Genomic DNA, 14490 nt, shown 5'->3' on the forward strand with positions numbered 1-14490 from the left:
AACATGGATCTTTCAATGGTGTAATGTACACACAGATTTTGTTTAGTTATGAAACCAACGAGAATATTTATCTTCTTCAACCAGCAGTTGACGAATATGTAACGTGTTTTAAACACACTTTGCTCTCAAACAGAAAACTTTACGCGAGCGGGAATTAGACTCCTTATAGCTTCGCGTCGCTTTTTTCCTACTTCGTTAGGCGGCGAATATAAGTCCAGCGTCTTGCGTAGCGAAAGCTTCAATCGCGGCGAGTCGGTGGAACTTATAGCAAAGGCAGGATTGTTCGACGTTTGCGATTGGTGAAGATCGACAAAATGTCGCCAAGCAAACTAGATATTTTGATTTGGCGATGTTGTCTCATTGCGATAGTGTGTATGTGCTGCGCATTGGAATCAGAAGGGGTTCAGGCGTCCAGAGCTTACAACAGAAGATTGGTGCGACCATCTATGTACAAATATTCGCCCCGAATGGGTTCCCGTCGTCGTGGGTCGGTTTATAATTTGCGCAGCGTTTACTCACAACCCAGATCGCGTCCGACCTCGGCTCGTTTCTATTCGTCCCCAACTACAGTGCAAAGATACAGTGTTCGGCCAACGCGAGAACGCGCCCCACCAACCAGAGTTAACTACGGAGGCAGCACGTACGGCTACCCGGCCACAACGGGTGTAGTAAAAGTACACAACGGAATTCGGTACGTTTTCCACAAAAACCGTCACAATCTTCGCCCGAGGTTTCCAACCAGGTTTACGCCGAAGCACGCCAACTACCTTCGATCAACGGTTCACAGCAAATCACCCTCTACCTCGTTCAATCTGCCGACAACACGTGTTGCGGCTCCAACCACAGTTCATAAGGCGACGAGCAGAGCTGTGCTTGTGGAATTGAACACGCCGGTTTCTCGTTCGCCCACCAAGGTGCCGACACAATTGTATAAAACAACCACTGCCCACAGTTCTGCCACCCCCACTACAAAAACAGCCAGTAACGGTGAACGTTTGTTTGATGTCGACCCCAGTATGCACGCAAGACCAAGAGGCAATCGTCGAAACCCAACGAAAACGTCGCGGATCTCCAAGCCTACCAACCCATCTTCAGTTCTTCGCGTATCCACCACCTCCATGAGCGAAGCCAAGAAGTTGGTCAAAAGTCTCGGTGGAGGCTTCAAAATTTCGTTTGCAAAAACCAGACCAAAAAACATTGGAAAGTTTGATGTAAACGCGACTACCGCAGTTCACAACAGAAGTTCATCAACCGTGGCCATTAGATCTGTCGTTAAGCCTACATTGAGCAACGCAACCCTCATTACTAAAAGACCAGTCGGATCATCAAGAAGAGACACAACAAGACTTCGGAAAAGATGGTGGAAAGGGTAGGATAGCTTATTTCTTGATTGCACTTTGCTAAGTTTTGGTGGAATTCAATGGTCGAATTTCTCCTTCATTTTAAATAAGTAGTAGTTGCTGGACAAAGCTTCACGCTTCGTTTCTTAAGGAATGTGTTCGTTTTTCAGTCTTAAACCCGCTTAAATGTGAGCGTCGGCATACGAGGGCAGGCGACGAGCCTTGTTAGCTGTATGTAGAGTAGAAAAAAGTCTCGAGACGTAACGTTTGCTTAATTAGCGCAAACGAAACATACTTTCGCACTTTGTACTTCGTTCGTTTGAGGGTTGAAATGATTTAAACAATAACGTAGTCATGGTAATAAATCCCAAGGGAATGACGCAATAATAATCTGAGTTTCCGCGCCAGTGTCAAACATCTGCATCACATACAATCAAATCCCGCATGTTTATCAATGCGGCCGAGATGATCCAAATAATCGGATAAAGCGATTTTGGCAACAAACACCTGTTTCCCTTGGGTCGTCTCAAAACGGACTTTGAAGTTAACAGCACAGAACCAAATTTATTTTGTTTGCCTAGAATGTAATAAATATTTTATAGACCCTTGCAATAACACTTATTTCTAAATTCTATTTCTAAAATGATTTAAACGGATTTTGCATTTGCGATATTTTCTTAAATAACTGCGACGAAAAAACGGGTTTCCGGCGCCAGTGCAAAGTCATCTTACCTGCGACCGACTCTTCGCTACATGACTCAATGACAACAACATCTCCGCTTACGCTTGCGATGCGTGTACGGTTTCCTTGCTCGCAGCCGCCGGTTTAGGGACAATTAACCGCAAGTATGCGACCGCCGCGGTAATCAACGCGCCATCGGACTCCCTAAGTTATTGCAGGCGGTACCGGGCGCTGCTCCACACGCCCGGCAACTGGATATACACAAATATACAGGCTAAAAGGGTTACGCATGTCGCTATTAGTAAAAATATTTCTAAAAGGTTTGTTTTACCGAATCGTTGCATTTCACTTCTTCTAAAGATACTGTGGGGGTATTTTTTGTCTAAAATGTCCTTTTAACGTTAAGATATATATGGCATATAAGTGACATACGAAAGCGTATAGTTTGGACGTACGGTAACCTTTACTTTTCCGGTACAACTTTATCGTAAACGCGGTAGTTAAATTGCTTCCGTGAGGATAGGTTCGCAAACTTTCTAACATTCTTGTTTGGGAGAAACTCGACCAACTTCAGTTTGCTTCTGCCTGAGCAAACAAACATGTGGTATCATAGTATTGGGTCACGACGCTTGTGACATTTACGGACTTGCAGATGCCTTACCGTTCGATCGCTATCTAAATGGCCTTTGGCTTATTGCTCAACCATTGTTTATTTTAGACTATCGGTGTATGAGTGTTAAGAAATATATGATATTCGTTCCAAGACCGAAAGCGCGAAATTTAAATGGCTTTCAATTGGACAAAGGGCGCGTGCACCTCGTTATGGCCGACAACAGCGAAGAACGATTGGTGCGGTCTGAGGTTCCTATAAGCCGAAGGCTGCCCGAGGTCGGAAACAAATAAGCTTATTGTTCGCAACGGTTCTTCAGTCGGTATCACATGTTGTGCGGATGCAACTGTAGATAATCTGCGGCTTTCGGTAGGATTACTAAATTGCTCTCGCATCCTTTCGCAAAAATGGATTTTCAAAACCGAACGATTGCTAACAATTAATTACTACGATATTTAGCTTTGCTGCACGGTTCACTATAATAAGCATATATATTAAACATATTTAACATCACCATCAGACTGACAACCCGTACCGATTCACCGTAAAGCCACAAATGTTGCTTCTGCGCGGTTCCAGTTGTTAATAATATTCTATGATAAATATGCAAAGATTAAGTTCATTTGCACAATTATAGCAGGTTAAGTAAATTGTGGTTTGGCAATAAAACTTTTCTCCTTTCAACATTCCGGAGTTTTGTTTTATGTTTCGATCTCGAACATGTGTGTTAACTGGAAGGCCTCACCACAAAACGCTTTTAGCCCGCTGCTGTGTGGTTTTGTAGCGATGCGATTTGAGAACAATGCTAAAATTGGGGAAAATCTTTCGATACAGGACATGTGATACCCGAGCTTTAGATTTATATACTTATAAACTACTCGTTTATACTGTCTTGGCACAACTGTTTTATAAAACTTCTATATGAAGCGAGTTTTCGCGCCGACGGCATATTGCATAATTTGACTGATATAAATGCTTTACTTCAATATAAAATCCTTCGTTCAATCTTATGTGTTTGCGTTGTTTTGTGTTTTCTCCACCAAATTTTGCGTGAAAAGTAGTTGACCCAAGTCTTTTCATATTGACACAAAACCTAAATTATTCTGATAAAAGTGCGCCCAAAAACGTCATAAATTTTGTCGCGACTTCAATCTTGGATCACGCTTGACCTATTTTTAAACCGCAGCCCGATTTATGTTTGGCTTGACGCGATGCTAACTCCATGTTTGCGGGAGAAAACGGATCAAATGCTTGGCGCTGACTTGCACTTGGTCAATAGAGCGCAGAGTTTGTCAATCAACAACTAATCGATACGAGATTTACCGTCGGGCGCGAACCTCACTTTTCACACGCCCCGCCCGCTTCACACATGGACAAGACAACACACTGAAATCGGCTCCATCAGCACAATGATGTGTATTATGTGCGACTGTGGGGGGCGTGTTACGGCGTTATTTCTTGTTTAAAACACTTGCTGTAGTTTAAAAGAGCTTTAAAAAGTTTTTTAAACGATCCTTTGGTGTCATTTTAGGGGGGCTGTTTCATAACGATTTTTTTGGTAAAATAGAACCCACGGGCAACACATTAAAACAGAATAAATATTGTTGATGTTTGTATTACTGATTAAAACGCCAACCTGCACCATCCGCTGTGTAAGACACGGTTTTTGTTTGCAAAACGAACAGGCATTGGAGCAAATTCTTGCGTACCGAAGTGATGTATAACACGGTGTCATGTGCAAAGACACTCCGTTAAGAGCAAGTAATATGTTAGCTAGCAAAAATGTGTGCCCTGTGTTATGCAAGTAAACATTCGGCTTTCGTTGGAGATAAAACTAAACGAGCTAATAATTGGCTTCAGGCATAGCAGCAATCCCTTTCACGGATTTGCAAGACAAAGAGATTTATGGAGGTACCTTCGGCAGTTTAAATTGTAAACGGAAATCGCCTTTCCAGCAGCTTAATACCAAACAAAAACCAAATAATTTGATCTTTTAAGCAAACAACGGTGTAAAGTACTTTTCTGCTGCTTTCAAGTAATTGCCTTTTGCCTTCTGGTGGTTGAAAGCTCTCGGGGAAGGAATTAAGCTAACGGATAAATCCTCCTTTTGTTAAGGACACGGTTGCTTGGTATAATCCTCGAAAATCCTAATTCTGCTAACGACGAAAAGCATGATTGCAGGCAAAAAACGGAGTGGGGATTTAGTCTGTCCAATGAGCCCTATCAAGCGATTGGTCATCATTGTGCCTACAAAGCCTTTGTCTTACAACACCCTATAGCGCACTGGAGGATAATCGTTTTTTGAATGTTTGGTTTTTTGTAGACAACTTCAGCATTCAATCTAAATCTCCACAAGCCGTTTTCTCAGTTTTATCAAACACAACACAACTATACAATGGGGTGGTACACGTGGATTATTGAGTGGACATGACGGAGATTAGAGGTCAGAGTATTCGATCAGAATATTCGCTATCTTTTCTTTGGTCGTTGGACATGGAAGCGGTCGGCATCAAAATAATGAATCGTAGCATTGGCGCCGCGGGGATTGCGGAACTCTTGCTAGGTCAAGTCGACGACAATGAATTTGTCGTCTGTGCGTTAAGAAACCTAATGGATTTCCCCGCACAGCAGGCTGTTAAGCCTCGTCTTTTAGTCCCAAAACGCGGCGCGAAATGGTCTACAAGAAAGCGCGGCAAAAAGAAACCCTTCGTTTTTTGACGAGTTATCTCCTGTCCCACTGATGCAGATTGATGTGGCGAGGAAAATCGATTTGGCAAATCTTATCGTCCGGGGTATTAATGTCTGGACATTGTAAACCAAACACACTGGTCGGTAAACCGGCCACGACACCTTGGATCATTGATGCCGTTTAGACTTCTCGATGCGAGATTAACCGAACTTGGCTCTGTCTCACGGCTGGATTTGCCTCAATCATTCAGCACAGTTTATCTGCAAATCGCAGGTCAGCCGGCGACTCGACTTTCATGGCGAAACCGCTTTTCGTCAGCCTTCGTGTTGCGTTGTTCGTGCCTCTTCAACTTGGAGTTGTGCGGAGCTAAACAGACTAAATTGCGCAAGCCTACATCAATCACTTGAACGTAAACATTCTTGCCGCCAGGAGTATCAGAACAAAGAAAGTTCAAGTAAAGGTTGACGCAGGAGTATCACGGTTTCCTTTCCGTTATATTTACATTATATCTACACTTGGTTGGAAAACTTGGTTGTTTGAAAAGTAGAAGTTCTACAGAAACTAAATTTAGTTCGTCGTTTTTTTGTGATATGCGTGTTGTCTCTGACACCAAATAGTTGTTGCATGATAAATTGCGCTCTTCTGGTTATTTTATGAAGTTTCTGAAAATATTTTTTTGAAGAGAAAAGCCAAAGCTAAGATGCTGTTAATCATGTTAAGTAAATGTTTCGAGCCTATACTTGGTTTATCATCGGTAATACTACAGCTGGTTGCAGAAAAGCGTCGAGTTAATAAAGGACTTTTTCTGGAAATATTAGGACGATATTCAGCGCACGATCTTATGTATTTCAAACTCGCCTTTGTACTTTTTCGCTGTTTGTTGATACTTGTTACTTGGGCCTAACAAAACACTGCATCGGCCACTGCAACGTACGGGAGTTGAATGGAAGGCGAATCGCAAACTTGCTTCACCCGAGTCAATATTTTGTTTCAAAGAAAAGGAGGCGGCTTGTAAGTGTGTTTGGTGTAAACTGGCACAACAAGGTTGGTCTTTGTTCTCAACCTTGCCAGCTGGATGCGCTCAGCGGATTTGCTTGGGAGGTTTGATAAAATCATCGGAATCGCAAAATACAATGTCATACTTGTTTGATACACGGTTCACGTCGATATATTTATCATACTTGGGTTTAATTTAATGAAGTTGTGTCGTTTATGTTGAAATCGTGACAACCAATAGTTTTACGCCTTTTCACAAAACGATAAAAACAAACTTTTTGCAGTTTTTGACGACGTATGTGGCTCGTTCTCAAAAGGTAGTGTCTGTATTCATAAAATTTGGTTGATTAACTTTAATTTCAGTAAATGCGAATTTCATAACCGGTATTCAATGAATTTTCCCCAAGTCACATCCACTGTGACCTTTACAAGCGATTTTTAAAGAGGATCTCCAGGAAAAATCGCACAAGTCTTGGTTTCACTTTCCTCCGATAAGGAAAGATGTCGCATGTATCGCCTGTCTCCCTTCCCGACTTGCGGCAGACGCGACGGAGACGAAGCGCGATACAAACCTTATCGCGTTGCCGCCCTCCTCTCGCACCACTTTGACACCACCAACGATGCCCAAATGGGCCCCAAAGCTTGTGGTTACGCCTCACTTGCAATTCAAGCGGCGACCTTTGCGACAGTGCGATAAAACGTTCAGAAAAGTTTTGCAAGAGAGGTTGGCAATGAAATTTGGCCTCTGTGGGAACGGGATCAATCACTTGCTTGCAATAGAAGGGTCAAAAACGACTATAGCAAACTATGGCTTCTCTCATACTGCGGTGATAAAGGGATTTTTTTGAACTGTCATATACTTTACTGAATGCTGTGAACTTTGCGTTACAGACAACACGTGTGCGTATCCGAGAGTCCTGGATTGTTCGGTCTTCCTTCTGAGATTTTGAGGAGAATTCGCACCGAAGTGAAATGCAAGGAACGAAGAAGAAAATATGTTTGCGTGGAGAGGTACAGGCTGGAATTTTAAACCGGGATCTTTGTTTCAAAGTTATGTGCTAAATGATGAGGATCAAGGGTTTTTGTACTTCTTCCTGATAACCTAAACATTGAAACCCTATTTCGCCTCATACAATTTTGCCATGGGATTATGTTAAACACAGGCTAATTCTCCCATTTTTCGAGAAACAACCTAGGGTGATTTTGTAAATCTCGCGTATATTATCGTGAACCAAACCGACAACAGTATTCGTAAACCTTTTAACAAATAACAACAACGTGATTTAATATTCACGTGCAATGGACAGAGTCGCAATGTCAGCGTACATTTTTTGCATAGCATCACAACGCTGGCGTGTAAGCACCTGCCGTTCGGCTTACGTCAATCTAATCAAGTTTCGCTGCCATGTAACCTTAGTTGCAACGTGATCATTTGTCACATATACAACATCACTCAAAGTCGCTTGATTCGCAGTTACGGGTACGGCGGTCGACGTCCAAAGAAGACTATCACGCACTATTGCTGTAGCGGCTTCCATATCGACAAAGCGCGCTCGTCCTGTCAGCCAGGTATGTGAGGATGAGTACCACTTGAGCGTGCGTAATTACTCTGTTTGCGGCTGGGAATGCGTGGCTTTGAAGTGATGTTCTGCTGCACTGCGTAGCCACAACTGGACACGTGCGGACGATGACAAGCTGCGCTGAGGTTGTTTTGTTATTGCGCCCGAAGAGAATGACTGCGGTATTTTCTTACAGCATTTTTGAAACGGTTGGCTGCCTGGTTGACGCCTATCTGAAATAAAAAGATTACGGTTTTCACCGTGGAAATTTGATCACTTTAAGGTTGACTTGGTTTTGACCGTTACGAGCTTATGAAGACAAAAGACTCAATGCGCACAATAGTTTAATCAACTCATTTACATTTTGTCATGTACCTTGGTTCAAATGAACAAGAAATAAGTGATGTAAAATGACATCCACTGAAGACATTGAGTCACATGTGACAAGAACTAACCCTCTGCGCTCATGTATACAAGGGAAATTCCGTACCGAAAATCATGTCTGCCGTGGGATCCCAACCTTAACTATCGAATTAACAATAAACATAAATGATTTTCCATGAAAGACCTCACATTTAGGAAGCATTACCCGAAGATCAGAGAGAACAGATCCAACGATGTTGATTAACAGAGGCCAATCGCCCGATCTTTCAGGCCGCGGTCCCCCGCAAGCTACCGGCGACGAAAAGTTGACAGTTTTTATGCCTAACGACGACGTGCTTGTTGAAGGTCGGGTTCATATGTTTTTTGTTCAATATTTTGTGTGAAAGCGGGAAATAAATTTAAGCGGGGATTTCGTGCAATTAAAACGTTATAAATATGACACAATGGTACTACCTTTGAACAAGAAATGTTTGTTGAAGTAATTTCAAACTTATAACAGCACTTTTTAAATCTCAATGATGGTGCTGCTCCTACTTGTAAAATTGTGTCTTGGTACTATATAAATCACATAAATTATGTGCGACATTTACGATTTAGAAGTCACAAATGGTCTGTTTCAATTAACTTAACGAACAAGCATAAAGTATAACCTTCAATTTATGATGCAGCACTTGCCAGTTCAAGCGACGCACAACAGAACGACAGCAGCTTAGTGCGACAGTTCCTTGAAAATCACGTCATTCCCGATCAAATGCTGCTCTCCACCGAGATCAAGAACGACCAAATTTTTACGGTGAGCGCATTAGAAGGAGGCGAGCCAGAAATCGATCATAACAAGATTTACTTCAGCACTAAACGAAATATGTATTAAACGTTAAAAAAGCTAAAAAAAGTAAATTTGCGTTACGTTACCCTTGACCTTGCACTTTGTGTGTCAATCAAATCGTTTTCTTGGACAGGACAAAGCACTTAGCTCGGCGGGAAAATAAATGCGATCCAGCGGATAATATCTACAATACATTACGTCAGGCCAAACAAAATTGCCGTGATAATGAATGTGGGATATAATAATCGGAAACAAAATTGTGCGATATTGAGAGCCTTAAATGTCTTTGTATTTCTTTAAGGCCAACTCTTGAATTTTTACTAATATTTGTATCAAAGTCAAGTTTGAGTTTAGTAAAAGTAGTACAGCCATATATGTTACCATCGTACAACATATTACTTCGAAGTGGTTTAAATTGAGTATAAATTCAAAATATAAGCTATAATGTAAATGAGCGTATTGCAGAACAAAGAGAATTTTTTTATGCCGTTAAGAATCACAATTGTGATTTCAATTTTTGTAGGCAATTTCTGGAAACTCGATCCGGGTGAATTTCTTTCCGGCCGATTTGGAACCGATCATGACAGTCAATTGCAAAAAAGTGGGGGTGCGCGACGTCATCAACGACAACTCGGTCGTTTACTTTATTGATGACATTATCAAACCGGTAACAGAAAGCGTTGTGGAATATCTCACGTCAAGGGATGAATATTCACAGTTCCGTGCAGGTGATACAAAAATCTATGTTCAAGTCAGTTCAACTCCGAATCCATTTATATATGTTGTTGTGTTACGTGATTGTTGTTGAATATTAATCCATTGTTTATCTTCTTCCAATTGATATACAGAATTAACACTGATGTTATTCAGCATTTTATTTTTGCAAGAACAAAGCAAACAAACGCAGTGGCAGCAACAAAAGGAACGCCAGCATTTAGTTGCAAGATAGTTGATAATCGTAAATAGGGCTTGACCGACTTAAAACGATCGCGGTTGCAAAAGTTTACAATTGTCGGCCGCATTTTTTCGCAGCACTACAAGAAACCGGCCTGGATCAAGGGCTCATGTCGACAAACGGCTCATTTACTCTCTTTGCGCCCGGCAACACAGCTTTCGAAAATGTCCCCGCGACCCACAAGGCGGGAGGCTGTCTGAAAGCGCTAATGCAGAACCACATCATCAATCACGTGATCTGCACTCCATTTGCAGTTGGTTAGTTGCGTTTTTATGTTAAAGTTATACGATTACGAGGTTTTGTTTTCATGTAAAAAACAACCAAAGGTGAAAAATACAATGAAGTTCTAAATGCAACAGGCATTTTACACGACATTATTCTATTATAGTATGGATGGTGATTCGTTGAGCCAGTTATATACCATATTCGCACGAACAAAACTATATTTCGCTGTAATCCTGTGGATCCTTCGTAACATCGACCGAACCCAGAAACTAACACGTGCTTCCCAGCTTACTCACCTCGTTCTTTTATTTCGGGGAACAAGGTGATGACCCGCAAACACAAAATCGTTCCATTTTTATTTCAACAGTTCACAGCGCTCACGTGATCACTCATCTGGGCGAGAACGTGACAATGGAACGACGAAACGGTGAAATGCGGGTGAAAGAAAGCGAGTTGATCACTTCCGACGTGATGGCGACCAACGGTGTAATCCACATCGTAAATCGAATGTTGGAACCAACATCACGTGAGTGGGCACGACTTCGCGAGGCACGTTTACATTTGTCATCACATCCACATTACACATAACTTTATTATTTCGACGTAAGGGTTTGAATGGGCTTCAAGTGGGATTTTTTGGCATCTGGGTTAAGGTGCTGGGGTGTAAGAGGGGAGTCTCTGTTATTGTTGCTCAGTAGGAAACCACTTACTTTGAGTCATGGTAGAAAATGACTTGAATCCTGGAGAAAATCTGACGGTGTTTGAATAAGAGGAATAAAACTGTGTACACGTTGACTTTGCTAATAATCCAGAAAATCCAACCTAATGTTTGCATAAACTAAGTGTGAGTCATTTTGCTTGGCAAAGGTGTTTAAGTTCAGGGTGCTGGTATAACATATTACAATTGTCCGGGTAATATAATTGCATTTATCTCATGTGACAATTTTACCTAAAATGTAACCATTTTTACCTAAAAAACAACAAATGCGAACCGTTGAATTTTTCACCAAGACTGACGACAACCAATAAGAGTTTTCTGCAAAATAAACTGAACTTAAATGAATCTGTCCTTTCAAATAATGTTTTGTCCTGATTTTCTCAGTTACCGCCGTCCTGGATGTCATACTTTCCGACTCCCGACTATCCGATATGATGGAGATGCTTCAAGCAGCGGGGACACGAAATGTACTTCAAAGACACCACAACTTCACCGTTGTAGCTCCTACCAACAAGGCCTTCAAGGTTTGAAAATTACACTTACGTTCGTCGGGAATTGCACACCAAAAGGAAACCCTACATGCATTAGACGTATAAAAAATGTATGCTGTACTTTGAGCTGGTTAGACGCCATGCTTGGAGTGGTAATGAGGGTTTGGCATATAGACCAGTTGTTGTGGGAGTATCAAAATAAGCGTGAGAGCGAGCCAAACCGGCCCGAGTTTAATTGAATTAGGATGGCTTGAAGTTAATACGGTTTACTTTAGTGCGCGTTGAGAGTATACTTTATTCGAAACACTATACCCTCTCAAAACATACCCGATTGTTATGGAAACCGGTATTATGCGATTAAACACAACTCCTCGGGTGTTTTTTCGAGGAACGCGTGATTTCGGTGTGTATGTGTTTTACGCCCGGCCGTTAAACGGCGTTTGACAAACGAAGGTCGTTTGCCACTACATCTTGTGGTGTCGAATTTCGCCGAACGCATTCTTAGCACCGCCAGCAACAAAAGTCGCTTTCCCTGTGCTGTTGCCGCACACCGCAAACTCGTACGTCTACATTACCGCAACTGCGCATCACTACAGCCTCGCCTGTTGCGAATCAATCTGACTTCAGAGACCAAAAATAGAGCGACTAATCATATTGAATGCGCGTGTTCGTACACGAAATACCGATCTCCCCGTCTGCTTGTTGACAGCGTCCTGCGGTGACATATGTCACACACGCGGTACCATTCCGCGGCACCCACACTTCAATCAGCATTTGTCAAATGCGCGAAAATTGCCTCCTTCAACTTGCAATTGTGGTTTAAAAAGTTTTAATACAGTGCTATTTTTGCTGCCAGGCATAGTAAATTAATTATAATTTCGATGTTTGCAGAAACTCGAGCGGTCCGTTGTCATGCATTTACTTTCCGACCTCGAACGACTGAGGGCGGTGTTGAAATTCCACGTCATACCCGACACGGTCACGGTTGACGGGTTACGATCACGTGACAGCATGGACACATCGGCGGAACCAAACCGAATATTCGTGGAGCGATACAAGCGCAATATTCGAGTTATGCACAAAGGTCGCAAGCGCGTTGTTCGCAAGGAATCGTTCCTCCTGCAATGTGCCAGAGTGTTGCGTAGCCCTAAACTGGAACCATGCAATGGGGCTGTGCTCGTTGTCGACAAGGTTGGAGAAAATAACTTAAGCTTTGCATATGTATGTATTTGGTTGCTCATTTGCCAAAATGTTTTTGTTAAGGTTCTTTTTCCACCCGATGGTCCAATCCTCGCGACGCTCAAACACGATTTAACCCGAAGCAAGTTCTCTATTATTTTGACAGCAATTAAAAAGGCCAAGTTGGAACAGGTTTCAGCTGACGTTGCATGTGTATTGAGGTGGAGATGTAGTTGGTCTCTTATTTATTTGTTTATTTTTTGCAGATGTTCACGACCCCTGGAGAGTTCACTTTTTTTGCTCCAACCGATCAAGCATTTCAACGTCTTGCCCCAAGTGTTTTGCGCAAGTTGCTTGGCAACACCTACCGATTAGCACGAGTTATAAAACTGCACTTGGTTGAAGGTCAGATGTTTATCATTTTGCAGCTAGTAACAAGATCCACTTACACCATTTAATTATTTGAAATCAAGTCCAACTGCTAAACCGGAATCGGGGTTAAAAGGATTTTAAAAGTATAAACATAGCTAAAACAGCATGTGTGAAAACCTACAGAAGAATAATTTCTTCAACTTATTGTAAAACATTCATTTCCAGGTGCGCATTGCTCACACGCGCTGCTGCAGAGAGCAGTTCGCCTTCGTTCAATGCTCGGCTCATCAATTACGTCATGCCCGAGGAAGAAACGGATCATGCTCGGGCGCCGAAGGAGGCGCCTAAGGGCTCATGTCACTGAAGGCGATCTGATCTCAACCAATGGCATCGTTTTTGGGATAGACAACATTCTGCTGCCTCGCCGCTTCAGTCTTCATTGATATCTCATCACAACCAGGGTTTTACGATACTTTTATAGAAAACCAGGCTCTTTGTTTAGTTACTAGTCCTGCCACTGTTACTACGTCTGCGTGTTTGATACGTGGCTCTCTCGCTTATGCGAAAAGGTTATTGCACTGTAGCCATTAAATTATGTAGTGCAGGGCGCTACGCCGCTTGCAATAAGAGATAACTCGAGCGAATCCTCGATTTGAATAGGCCAATTATATTTCGCTGCGCTGAGCTGCATATATAGCAGTACGCACCCCAATACGTTGTCGAGGCCAGTAGCATGTTGCTACTCCAAAACTGTTCAATTTACCATTCCATTCACCATTTGTACCATTGGGCCTTGCACAAATTATATTGCCTTGCCAACTTTTTGCGGCGGTTTGTATCTGTTTATTCACCTCGTTCAGCATAACCCTAACCTTGTTCCAACTTTTTACGCTTATGTTTGCGTTTTGCTGTGGAAATATAACTGCTTCCCTTGTTACCTGAAGTGAGGTTATGTACAGTGGGATGTCGTAAACTTAATACAGGAGCTATCATCAAATGAGACGCATTTCACACATATTTATTTCCATAATTCGTGAGAAAAGTGAGGTTAAATGTACACAAGGCATATTGTGTAAACATGGGAACAGCCTGCGGTATTTTTCAAGCGTTGTGTATTTTTTGCTACCAAGAGGGAGGTGATTGCCAGGTCATATATTTTAGATCCAACTGCAAGCAAACAAGTCAACTTTGCAACTTTAATCTCTGTTGAAATCTCAATTACACAAGCCCAAACTTCTGAAGCTTTATTTTCAAGTGTTGCACTTTGCAAAAAAATAACGCAAACTGCAATTATCTGAATGGGTGAGAAGTGTGTGACGCGAATTCGAGCAAAACAAGCTCTAAGAAGTGTGTGACAAGAATGTCGAAGAGCGTGGAATGGCATGTCAAAGTTGTGAGACTTTCTTGGCCTTGTTCCACGTCACAGAAAATAGATCCTGTCAAAAACGTTGAACGGATTTTCTT

At 42.1% G+C, this 14490-nt stretch overlaps 1 protein-coding gene across 1 annotated transcript; it reads left to right on the forward strand.

The window, feature by feature from the left end:
• Positions 1 to 261: 261 nt before the first annotated feature.
• LOC145914380 (transforming growth factor-beta-induced protein ig-h3-like) lies at positions 262 to 13945 on the forward strand. The gene is made up of 13 exons (XM_083002207.1): positions 262 to 1369; positions 7209 to 7328; positions 7792 to 7886; positions 8456 to 8605; positions 8929 to 9053; positions 9610 to 9814; positions 10119 to 10298; positions 10634 to 10792; positions 11369 to 11508; positions 12367 to 12666; positions 12739 to 12846; positions 12921 to 13059; positions 13252 to 13945. Exons 1-13 carry the CDS (start codon positions 315 to 317, stop codon positions 13467 to 13469), a joined length of 2994 nt encoding a protein of 997 aa, XP_082858333.1. The 5' UTR covers positions 262 to 314; the 3' UTR covers positions 13470 to 13945.
• Positions 13946 to 14490: the final 545 nt, after the last annotated feature.

Source organism: Ascidia mentula, chromosome 9, assembly GCF_947561715.1.
Source record: "Ascidia mentula chromosome 9, kaAscMent1.1, whole genome shotgun sequence".
NCBI lineage: Eukaryota > Metazoa > Chordata > Ascidiacea > Phlebobranchia > Ascidiidae > Ascidia > Ascidia mentula.

What these genes read in the sequence shown, in the direction of transcription:
- LOC145914380 (XM_083002207.1), top strand. Translation starts at nt 315, where the DNA reads ATGTCGCCAAGCAAACTAGATATTTTGATTTGGCGATGTTGTCTCATT. An exon ending in GCGCTCGTCCTGTCAGCCAG is followed by an intron (nt 7,887 to 8,455) that starts GTATGTGAGGAT and finishes CCTCACATTTAG; the next exon opens with GAAGCATTACCCGAAGATCA. An exon ending in AGAACGACCAAATTTTTACG is followed by an intron (nt 9,054 to 9,609) that starts GTGAGCGCATTA and finishes CAATTTTTGTAG; the next exon opens with GCAATTTCTGGAAACTCGAT.